At 44.9% G+C, this 12,852-nt stretch overlaps 1 protein-coding gene across 1 annotated transcript in view; it reads left to right on the forward strand.

The window, feature by feature from the left end:
• Positions 1–12,852, forward strand: part of IL23R (interleukin 23 receptor) — a 52,491-nt gene that overhangs the window by 23,862 nt on the left and 15,777 nt on the right. Inside the window, exons 7-12 of the mRNA XM_088466555.1 lie at positions 1,439–1,521; positions 1,896–2,112; positions 4,634–4,822; positions 7,278–7,379; positions 7,683–7,820; positions 9,500–9,619. Of these exons, the coding sequence (XP_088322681.1) occupies positions 1,439–1,521; positions 1,896–2,112; positions 4,634–4,822; positions 7,278–7,379; positions 7,683–7,820; positions 9,500–9,619 (849 nt within the window). The remainder of the gene's footprint in view (positions 1–1,438; positions 1,522–1,895; positions 2,113–4,633; positions 4,823–7,277; positions 7,380–7,682; positions 7,821–9,499; positions 9,620–12,852) is intronic.

Consider the following 12,852-nt stretch of genomic DNA (forward strand, 5'->3'; position numbering starts at 1 on the left):
TACCAAGATCCTGACTCACAAGGATACCCAAACTTTTATGGTCTTTATGTGACTTAGGGGGAGGTGCACCAAGCCTTGGTGAGAGATAGCGGGGAGAGATAAAGGGCCTGATTCATTACAGATCACTATTGCAATCACAGCTGTGATTACGCACGCAGACCCACTGCGAAAATATGCTAAAGTTTGGAATTGTAATGCCGTCGCAGCCTAACATAAGGTCGCCCACTTTTCCTCACTCACATCCGTAATACTTAGCAAAACAGTGAAACCATCGGTAACATCGAGTACCATCGCAGCCTCACGCACAGTTGCACAAGGTCTGACCTTACTTAGAGATTGCTAGCCTTATCGCACGCTATGAGACCTCAGGCTGCGTTTGCCATCGTCTGCGTTTCGCCGACTACCCTCTCCATCACCACCCTTAAATGCTCAATTCCTGTCAATCACTCTGTGATGGTTCTGCGTAGTGTCTGCGATCGCAGTGGAGCCTTCGCGCACGCGCGTTGCGGTGCATACGCAGTGCACAACAATCAGCCGTCTGGATGCGTGTTCGCAATAACGATTCATAATTAATCAGGCCCAAAGTATCAACCAATCAGTTTCTGTCATGTTACAAACTGTGGGCCTGATTCAGACCCGCTTGCGAGCGCATAGCGCTCGCAAGCGGGTCGATGGTGGCCCAGTGCGCATGCGCACGATGGAGCCGGCTCCGTCGTGCGCATGCGCGAGACCCGGATAGCGACGGTCACTCCGTCGCTCCGGGTCTCGTACCAAGGGGGCGTGCTGTCGATGTTGAGGGACAGCACGCCCCCTTTGGTGGGTGGGCCGGGGGCGTGGCTGCCCAGATGGAGGCGTTCCCATGGGCATTCCCAAGTGATGTCAGTGGGAGTGCTTTCGGCTCTGTTAGAGCCGAAAGCACTCTGGGGCTTGCGGCAACGAGACCCTACCACAAGGGTCTCGTCACAAGCCCGATGGTTGCGATGGTCTTGACCATCGCAACCATCTTCCTGGCCGCTCGCTATAGCTGTGGGTGGTCACCCACAGCTATGCGAGCGGCCAGGAGGCCGATCACAAAAAAAAAAAAAGGAGGGCCCTGATTCAGAGCGAGCGCTCTGTCAGAGCGTCTGGCTCTGAATCAGGCCCTGTGTTCGAAAAATGACAGGAGCTAATTGGTTTGTACTTTATCTTCGTCCACTTTATCTCTCTCCATGGTTTGATACATCTCCCCTCCCTATTCACATACTGATACCTGGGAAAAGTAACTAATTCCTAAGTGAAATAAAGTTACATTTTGAATGCTGAAAGTCACTTAAAAGTTTCAACTTTGAAATGGTCGAGTGCAGATTAAATTATTTAGAAATTGGTTATAAATTTTAGAATTTCAAAAGACTTTCTTAAATTTTATTCCCCCCCCCAAACTTTCATTTTCTTCTCTCAGCCCCTGAGGACCATCCTGATGTGTGGCGGATTCTTGGTCCAGAGCACCCCGACGGGAGCCAGGAAATCACCATCCTTATAAAGGTACCAACTTAGTTATCATATTGTTTTGTAGAAGACCTAAAACCGTAGATAACACATTGCCTTAAGCTGGTCATACATCTAGCATCTGTCGAGACAATTACCCGATCAACAAAATCCAGCACGTTATACAATCTTGATTTGCCAATTCCAACCCAAAGAGGAACGGAATCGGCCAGCCGCTGGATTTTTAACATGTTGGATTTTGCAGATCCCCCGAGAAATCGCCGATCATCAGATTAGTATCGGGGAAGCTGGGATTAGGCCGCTAGATGTATGAACCGCATTACACGGTTATAATTCAGGTTCAAATCAACTTCTCTGTAAATATTCTCGGCTCTGACTTTTTGCATTAATATGATTCTGTTGTGTCACAGCCGAATCCTGATGATTTGCCGCTGAGAAGAGTCGCCGGATATAAAGTGTATTACTTACATAACAGCATAGAGTCTGTTCTCCGCAACTGTTCTCCGACTGGCATCCAGTGTGCAGCCGTGATACCAAAAGGCATATCGACTATATTTATATCATCCTATAATTCCTACGGGATATCACCGGCAAGTGAAATACCAATCTGGGAGCAGGCGGGGTCTGGTGAGACTGCATCATTTATTCTATTTGATATAATCGTAACATTTTGTTTGTTAAAACAGTCCTATAATTATTTGCACAAACTAACCGAAACATCGGGGCATACAGTGAACAAATGCTGTGGAGAGGGGTGTCTATCTAGAAAATTAGGGGCACCTTAGAAATGTTGCTATGAGGCCCACAAAGATTTAGTTACTCAATTGTGTACAAGTGTCAACATTATATACATGTCGACAAGTTGGCTGGTGACATTCTGAGCATGTTTTACCTATTGACATTATGGTGTCTATATAGTGATTGTTGGCAAAACAGACCAAACCCCGCTGTTATGGTTTTGTTAGACTATTGTCATATGTCCTGTCCCTCTAATATTCCACTTTTATCCTTTTGGTCTTTGTTAGCACAAAACTAGAATCAGAGGCAGCCAATGGGGGCAAGGGTGTATCTAACAGCTGCTATGGAGCCCGGCCCTCCTCCTACAGCAACTTCTCCGCAGTTTGCTGCAGGGCACATTTACTGTCACAGGTCCGGCTGACTCCATCTTTCCCCAGTGGGAGTGTAGCCGTGTGCAGGGGCGCCGAGAGGGGGGGAGCGGGTACAGATTGCCCGGGCTTCCTGAGGGGCCCGGGTCCAGCGCCGCTCTCCCCCTCACAGCTGCCCAGCACACAGCGTGTGCTGAGCTGCAGTTGGAGACTGCTCGTGACTGCTGAGCAGCAGCCATGGCAGTCTCCTATGCCTGTGCGGGGGAGCGATCACACTGATCGCGCCCCCCCTGGCTTTGCGCCGGGCTGAGGGGGCTCAGAGCGTCCCCCCTACCCAGCGCACGGCGCTGCAAATCTTTTTTTTTTTTCTCGGCAAGGGGGCGTGGCCACGCCTCCCCACGATTAGGCCACGCCCCCTATTACCGGGGCCCGCCACAGCTCTTGGCGGGCCTGGCTGTGTGTGACAATTTTACCCGCTGGAAGCAGCAAAACTACCTGACTGATTTGTTAGTGAATCATAGCGTTCTTATATACCACGTTATATAAAATACAAAATTAAGATTAGGGATACTATATCATTAGAGATTATTTTTCATTTATAATACTATATGCTAATCAGCATTCATTTAAACCTTGTATGTCAACTAAGCAAGCAGATAGTGCAAACATTATATAATTTACAATCATTATGGATAAAATGCTAAATCATTTTCATATATGCATTTTATTTTGCTGCTTAACCTTTATGCTGGTAAATGCTCTAATGTTTGCACTATCTGCCTGCTTAGTTGAGATACAAGGTTTAAATGATGGCAATTAGTATTTAGTAAGTATTATAAACTACAAAATATATGTAAAAATATATACTGTGTATATAGTCTCCCTAATCCTAATGTGTGTGATATAGGGGGGCCATACTCCAATTATGTCCTTAATGCTGGTCATTCTTCCTTCCAGCATTAGGGAGGAGAGATGGAGCTGGCTGGGCTTATGACAGCAGATATGCTGTCCTGCAGCAGCGAGTCGGAAGTTTGCTATGGGGCCCTTGTAGGTCTTGATGTGCACCACAATGGGGGGTATATACAGGGGGAGGAGCCTGAGTTAAAATGGCAGATTTGAAATTGGGCAGCAGAGGCGTTTTAAGAGAAGAGGGAGCCCGTGTGCAGCCTACATGCGTGTGCTCTCTTACTGACGCATGCACAAAACCTCCTGATTTTTCGACTACACATGCGCAGATCTTTGGGAAAATGGCCCTTGTGGTGCAGGGTTTGCACCGTACAACCTGCACTAATTATACACTATGTAGACAAAAGTGATTGGACACCCCGTGCTTCAGCTGGTTTGGCCTGGGTCCACTAGTTGTAATGCATGGTCACATTAGCTCTCAGAAGTATAGAGATGGTCTCGATAACGCTTTGCTGCCTACACTGTGGCGGTTCGACGGAAACAATGAATGTTTTTATCAGGACGGCAATGCCACCTGTCATGTTTCTAGGGCGACGGTGGGCTGGTATACACAAAATTCGGTAACCCGGATGGACTGGCCAGCTGAGGCGATTTGGAGCGACGGGTGCGTTCTAGGCTGACTCGACCTTCCTCAGTGTCACAGTTGGTCACTGTACTTAAGGCGGAATGGAAAACATAGTAATCACTGCACGTGGTGGACCTACAATGTACTGACGTCAATAAAATCTTGTTGATCTATTTGCTGGTAGCGTCCAATCACTTTTGTCTACATAGTGTAGGTACGCCCATGATGACCAGGCACTTCCACCACTCACTATACCTCAGTGTCTCCATTCCCTGTGGATTTGGAGAAAGGGATTTAACGTAAGTTTAATGGCGGATGTCAGTCCGCAGGGGCTGTTATTATAGAATTGATGACGGTCATTATCTAATGGCCATCAATCACAGTGACCTGTACGGGTCTCTAACACCTAGGTGTAAATTGTTACATTGTTCATGTTACACTTTTCAGTGATCTCACTTGGAAATTGAATTCACAATAGATTATCCTTCTGCTGTCTTTAAACATGTATCAGAACCACAAAAGCTGACCGTCACATCTGGACTCCTGACCTCCATACCGGTTCAGTGGCAGCCACCACGCTACTTAGGTGGCCTCCTCCAGGCCTTCATTCTGCAGTGGTCTCCTGACTCTTGTGACGGGAAACAGAGAAATATATCCTGGCAGAAGCTTGGGAAGGAAGAAACCAGTTTTACCATAAACGGTAAGCATTGCCTGTTATTTATTTGCTCATGTTTTGCTGCAACTCTCGCTAAATACATGACTTTAGGTTCTCTCCTCTGACCTTTGCCAACGCAGTTATATCATCAGGCAGAGTTGTCTATTTTAATAGCCCTCTGTGCTCTCCATATTTCATACACTTTTAATTGGCAACCAGATTTATGTTGTCTCCAAAGATACCAATAAAAAGTACATCTATGGCGTTAGTTCCCGTTGGCCCGCTCTGGGAACTCTCATTGGCTGCTGCATCCACGGAGGGAGCTGGGCAGGAGCTCACTCATGAGCTCCGCCTTCCGGCTCCCGCAGTGGGTGATGGCGAGAGACGTCATGACGTCTGTCCCATAGTTTGAGCGGAAGGACAGAGGAGTGGACGGTGGCAGGCACAGGAGCGGGGATTCAGGTAAGTATATTGTGTGTGTCTTGTGTTATATATGTAAGGGGCACTGCATAGGGTGGACCACTACTGGGGGCACTGCATAGGGCGGATCAATACTGGGGGTACTGTATAAGGGGCACAACTGGGGGCACTGCATGGGGGCTACTACTGGGGGCACTGTATAAGGGGCACTACTGGGGGCATTGCATAGGGGGACCACTACTGGGGGCACTGTATAAGGGGCACTGCATAGGGGGGGCACTACTGGGGGCATTGCATAGGAGGATCACTACTGGGGGGCACTGTATAAGGGGCACTACTGGGGGCACTACATAGGGGACCACTACTGGGGGCACTGCATAGCGGGACCACTACTGGGGGCACTGCATAGGGGGGCACTGTATAAGGGGCAGTACTGGGGGCACTACTGGGGTCACTGTATAAGGGGCACTGCATAGGGGGACCACTACAGGGGGCACTGTATAAGGGGCACCACTTTAATAAATGTAATAAATCATGCTGGCTGTTTTTTTAAGTTATAGAGGTGTGTGTGTGTCTGTCTGTGTCAATCAGTGTGTGTGTGTATATATACACTGTATATATATATATGTGCGTGTCGCAGGGACAGCAGGATATCACTGGTTTAAATGTGGAACAGCAGTTGAACATTGATCCAGTCCAGGTTTTCTTTAAGGTCAGATATGAACTGCAGCTAGGCTGATTAGTAGTACCAGTTAGCTATCTTTAAAAATGGTGTTTGTGTACAGGGATGATGATCCTGACGTTGAAATAGTCGCCCAGGTTATAGGCCCGGGGGTGACTAGTGTTAGGGATCCTGGACCTGTGAGTCCACTAAAGAACTGTATTACTGTTTGGAAGATTCTGTGTACGAGCCTGTAACATCTTGCCTATGAACACTGCACTGTCCTGTATACCTGCCTGCAGCCAGGTGCTAGTTCTTAAGTTACGGAGGAACCCCACTCGTTTTGTTCCCTGTAATTTTAGGAACCAGGACTGGCTGACCAGTCCGGAGCTGGTTAGCCTTTTGGGGGGCACCCCATGTAATTTTTTTGAGAAAAATTAACCCACAAAACACGAGTATCATTAGTAAACATACACAATCACACTGATCTGTGTATGTTTGATGGCAACTCGCAGCTCAGAAGGTGGTGTATTAGAAACTTCTAGTGAGTCCCCGATTTGAGTGTAAAACGGCTGAATTTAGCAAAATGAATAATGGTAAATTCCCGATTTAGGCAGAAATGAATGAAAAGTACTTGAGCCGATGGTGAAATCATTTCTATTACAAAAAACGGCCGAATTAGCGGAATTAAATCACCCAATTTCAACCCCAAAAGATGAACAAATCACCCGACTTGAATGATAGTAAATTTCCGATTTGCAAAAAAGTGATTTTTTTTTTCCCACCTGAGATAGTAATCTCGGATCAACACAAATCTCAGTAAATTTACCCCTAAATGTTTACCACGTTATCTTACCATATTCTCTATCCTGATAACAGAAAAATATTTATAGAATTACTTACCTGATGATGTAGTTCCCAGGTGACATCAGGAAAAGGAGCATTAAAATGATAATAATAAGAGCACAATTATAAATACAATTTGTATTTCATCCAGGGCGATACATTAGCACAAGTCAGCCTGAATTCCTCCCGCACTGCATGCACAGCGCTAAATGCGTATATTTGCCCATGTGAAAAGTGTACGCGTCAATGTGGCCATACCACCCTTATCCGTTTGCCCGATTAAAGAGCCATTATCGGTGCGCTCTGACACCAGCCTTATGCTGGGAGTAAAAGATGCTTCACAACAGGCGAAAAACACATACGCAAAACCCCGTGTAGCCCAAAGCCACACTGAGCTTAGCCAGTGTGTGACCGCCCCATTACAGCCCAGTTATGTCCTTTCAATCGCAAGTGAGATGTGACTGAATTGTGCTTAACTCTGCATCAAACGCAAGTGCGAATGCTGGATCCCCTGTATATTCAGTGATGAGGGTGATTCTTCTGTCATTGTCTCATGTGTACCTTCTGTTTTAGATAATATGGTGGCAGGAGACATGGTCACTATATCCGTATACGCAGTATACAGCTCCGGAGTAATCAGGCTTAGCACCACCTATGGTTACAGCCAAGAGTTGAGTGAGTTAATATGTTACCGTTTGTTTCATTGTCTCTATGGAATTGTTATCCATCTGGAAAAATGATTATTTAAATGTCCTTTATTTATAGCACAATAAATAAAATAGTACGCTTCTATATAGATGCTTTGGGTCATATACTAGGTTTGTTTACATAAATACAAAGAGAAAAGGCACACATAGGATATATAGATGTGCTACTGTACATATAGAAGTATGACAAGTATACCTAATCCAGTATTACAATAAATATTTACAATAACCCCCAAACAAGATTATTTCATTTTATTTATATCCTCCACAGAACCCAAGAAAGGTCCTAGATCTAAATTAGACAAGGACTCATCAGATGCAAGAAGCATCCGATGGGATGAGATTCCGCTGTGCGACAGACGAGGGTTCATCACAGAATACACGTTGTATCTGAAGCCAGAATCAAGCCGTGTACAAACCAAAGGTAGTAAGTGACGCAGAAAGCTTGCAAATGCCAGCACAGCATGCCTGTATCTCTGCATCTTGTACAAGGGATGGTACAGGATTTTAGTGCAATGAACTTAATTAGGGGCAAGCGCATTCTGTAACATGACCACTAGATGGGAATGTGCACTACATGCTTCAACAACTGTACATGCAAACATCAAGTACAGTTATTATAATAATGTGTATAAACTCTTGTACTTAATCTATAATGTTTATGTATAGGAAGGTGTCCTAGTTGTAAAACTAACAGTGGAGTATAGATTTCTAGCTGTAACCTACTATATCCTCTTGTAACCATATATATTGGGAATTAGGCAGAAAATACAACCCAAACTGTCCCTATCTGCACAACATCATTATCAGGGCGCACTTGTGCCGGTCCTAGCCCTGGCGCAAAAGTTTCGCCTGAAAACAGGATCTATCGCACATATGCCCAACTCCCCGTGTCCTGCAATTCTGTTATCACGCCCTCACAGAATTAAGGGGCCTATTCATCATCGAAGGCCGTATGGCCTCTCATGATGAAGGATTGATCTTGCTGCGAGGGATACTTAAGTCATACTTGTCTCCGGGAGGGAGCTGAATGTCTGCGCACAGCAGGGGGCGTGGCCGGGCAATGATGCGACATTGGGGGGGAGGCGGGCCCACGTGATTGTGTCATCGTGGCTCTGCCCCCTCTTCACAATGCCTAAAATATTGGCATTGTGAAGGTGGGGACGGGGCCACGATGACGCGATTCAGCGTTGCGTGGGTTTCTATGAGTATTGGGGGGCAACAGGCGGCAGCCAGGAGGCTTCCCTGCCTTTCCGGGGGGTCGGGAGTGGCACCCAATATTTGGGAGGCTCCCGACCAAATCGGGAGGCTAGGCAATCCTGACTTAAGTATCCAACTCACAGCGGAAGAAACGTGACACCCGAGCAATTCATCATTGCTCCGGTGAGTGGACAGCTGCTCCAAAAAGCAGTTGTCCCTGTGGTTAGTATCGCAGCTACTTCTTACTTACCTGCTCCCCACGTCGTCCCGACTACACATGCGTGACCAGAAGTCACGCATGCGCACAGCCGCCGGGGAGCTGGTGAGGAGGCGGCGGAGGGATCCGCTCGGTTCTCTCTTCGCATCCCCGGAACTCCTTCCCATAGGAAGTATCGGAGCTATGTGAACAAGAGCCGTCTGAAGATGGCGCTTGTTCTCGGCAGCAAACTCTGAAAACTTTTAAGTTTGCTTAATACCCTATCGGGCCCCTGATGATGAATGGCCAGGTAACTTAAATAGGCGGAAACTAGCATTTCTGCATGGTTACCGGGCCATTTATCGTTTGATGAGTAGGCCCCTAAGCCAGAATGAGTACACCCTGTTAGGGTGGAGATGTGTTTGGTTTATGGAGGACTCTGCACCACTCGCTTGGTTAAGGAGCCTGTGCAGAATGAAAACACAGTAGATACGCTGCGCAGACTTACTTTCAATGTGGCCCCATGGAAAGGATTAGTGTAGCCTCATTGTCTCTTTGGGCGCCTCTGAGTGTGCAACCACTAATGGCCGGTGAGATCTTCGTCATACAGTCTAATGGGGAATATGCACCTAGTTCTTATTTCTTTGTAAAAAAAAAAAGGTAAATTTAGATTTTGTACTTCGGTTTACCAGGATCCTCAAGACACTTTGTGCTGGAGAGACTGAATTCCAGTGAGCTGTACTCTGTTTGTATCTCTGCCTCGACGAGCGCCGGAGAAGGCCCCGCTGACCACTGCACTCTCATCCATCCTGGTAAGACCGCTTAGCACTGTTTTATGTGGATATCTTACCCGCAGCAGCCTCCATCCCATCTCTAGAGGAGAAGCAGTCGGGAAGCCGACAGACGGAATCCCGACCGTCGGCTTCCCGTCTGTCTAATCCCGGCAAAGGGTTAAATGATAGGCGTCGTTTTACTTACGCCGGGAGCCCGACACCCGGCTTACCGATCCAAGGTAAGCCAGGAGCCGGGCACGGACAGCCACTTCAGGGGGTTTAGGCACCCCCACGGGAGGTTAGGGTCAGGCTAGGGGAAGGGGGGGTTAGGGTTAGGCACCCCCCGGGGGACTTAGGTTTAGGCGGCGGGAAAGGGGGGGTTAGGTTTAGGCACTTAGAGGGGGGATTAGGGTTAGGCACCCATAAGGGAGGGTTAAGGGGGTAGAATAGGGTAGGAAATACTTACCGTGGGACGATCGGGATTTTCACTGCTGCTGAGATGCCGCTGCCGGGATTTGAACGGCCGGCGGTCAATCATATTGGATCCCTCTAGAGGCCGGATCATTCCCGAGAGCAGACGTCTTTTATCCACGTTCTCTGCCACACCCGAAAGTGACCTAATTGATGTTTATTACTGAGCATTGTGATCACTTTGTAGATACTCTGGGTCTGATTCAGAGCCGGACGCTATTTGCGCTCGCTCGTTCAGAAAAAGGGGTGGCTATTTAAATTAACCGTTCGCTCTTTGCGGTCTAGAATGCGCTGATATAAACAAAAAAGTGAGTATCATATGTCATCAAAATACTTCCCTTAATAATATGGTCTGGATCATTCACGTCTCTGAATCCTTCTTCCTCCCTTATAAGTCCAGTGCCATAAAAAACATAATCAAAGGGATAGGGACCATAGTGTAGTATGTTTTAAACACGACAATTTTAATAAGAACATACAACAATGGTTCGTAACAGAATCCAAACATCAAACTGAAAAAATATTCTTTAAAAAATAAAGGTGGGTAATTACCGGGTTTCCCCTTGCATGCAGGCAAATAAAGTCTCAATCTGGTGGCCTCCGGAAGCTCCAATTTGATACCTTTATGGTCGGGGTAATCCCTGGAACATCCACCCTTCAAACCTTTCAGTCTGCACCACAGGCCAACGCGTTTCAAGAGTCACTGCTCTCTTCCTCAAGGCAAATGTGGTTCAGACTGTGAAATGTCGGCCTTATATACCCATCTTCTCAATTACTTCCGGGTCAAGTTCACCTCTATTTTGCATATCAGAGTGTTCTCCCGTTTCCTCACTTCCGGGTTACAGCGGCCATCTTACTTGAGGCATCAAGCATCCTGGACAAAGCGCCATATTTGGAAGGTCCTTTAGGCATAGAAACTTTCCAGGTTCTTTTAACCTCCATTCTAAATCACAAGTCCACAATGTCTCTGCCATCTTTGTTAAGGGCACCCATACTTATCCTTAGGTGCCTTATCATTATTTTCCTAGGAAAAATGGCAACCGTTCTGGATCTAGATGCCTTAATAACTATAGAAAATGGAGTGAACCTAAAACAATAAAAGATAAATCTTATAGAAATGGATAATATAACCCCAAATATATACACACAATAAATAAAACATATGATCAATATAAAATAGATGTATAATATAATTCTAAAATGGATCAATAAATGCCATAAAAAAATAAATCATTAAAAACCATCAAAAATACATAAATGAATAAATAGTAAAATTTGAGATGGGATCATAAAAACCACTTTAATTCAAAATCAGAGTTTAGACCATTGGGGATTAGTGTCTTTAGTTTAAAAATCCAATTAATCTCTCTCTTGGCTAAACGGTTTTCTAAATCTCTATTCTTCCATGTATTCTTTACATTTTCTATGGCCATGAAGCTAGTAATTTCTTTAGTAGAACAATTATGCATTTCTTTGAAATGTTTTGAGAGAGCATGAGTTAATAGGCCCTTTCTTATATTACGCAGATGTTCGCTTACCCTAGTTTTAAGGGCTCGACTGGTTCTACCTACATAAATGAGTTTACAACTACATTCTATGAGGTAAATGACACTAGTTGTGTGACATGTCATAAACTGATTTAATTAAAAATTTTTGCCATTCCTTTCGAATTCCTCATATTTCGTTTGCCCAGTCACAATATCTCTGCATGCGGCACAACTGCCACATCTGAAGAAGCCTTTATTTCTTATTGGGTGGGTAGATGTTTCTGGTAAGGCACTTTTTGTTAGAAGACTTTTTAAATTAGGTGCCTTGCAATATATGTGATAGGGACGTTCAGGTATAATTTTTTTCAAGACCAGATCTTTTAGAAGGAGATGCCAATGTCTTTTTATGATGGTTTCTATCTGTCTATGTTGTGCCGAATATCCTGTGATAAACGCAAATTGAAACCTATCATTTTTACGTTTGTCTTTAATAGTGTTATCAAGTAAATCCTTTCTGTTTTTATCCAAAGTTTCTTTTTTATGCTGATCCAATAAATTGGTGTCATAGCCTTTTTCTATAAACCTTTGTTCCATGGCTTCGATTTGCAGCTCACATTCCTCCTTTTTACTACAGTTACGTCTCAACCTTAGATATTGACTTTTCGGGACGCTTCTTAACCAGTTTCTATGATGTTGACTGGTACTCGCAATGAAATTGTTTGCGTCTGTAGGTTTACTGTAACTTCTTGTGTGTAGTTCATTATTATCCACATAGATGGTTAAATCTAAAAAATGTATTTCCTTTCTACTGGATTGAAACGTTAAAAAAAATATTAAAATCATTATTATTAAGATCATTATAAAAAAGAGCCAGATTTTCCTCATTACCGCTCCATAAAAAGAAGATATCGTCTATATAACGGTACCACCATTGGAGGTTCACCCTAGGTTCTTTCATGATTACCTCCTCTTCCCAGTACGCCATAAATAAGTTGGCGTAACTGGGAGCGAATTTTGTACCCATGGCAGTGCCGTTCAATTGGATATAATAATCTCCATTAAAATAAAAATAATTATTACAAAGGATAAAATTAATGCCTCTCATTATAAAATCTTTCTTATCTTGGGTGAGGTTAGTCTTCTCCAAATGCCATTTTATCGCCACTAGACCTTTATCATGTGGTATGCTAGTGTATAAAGAGGATACATCCGCTGTAACAAGAGTCATTTCTTCCACCCATCGTACATTATTTATTTTCCTTAGAACATCTGTGGTGTCCTTCAAATGAGATTTTGTTTTCTCTACCAGCGGTT

This window comes from Taudactylus pleione, unplaced genomic scaffold, assembly GCF_031769625.1.
Source record: "Taudactylus pleione unplaced genomic scaffold, aTauple2 ptg003505l, whole genome shotgun sequence".
NCBI lineage: Eukaryota > Metazoa > Chordata > Amphibia > Anura > Myobatrachidae > Taudactylus > Taudactylus pleione.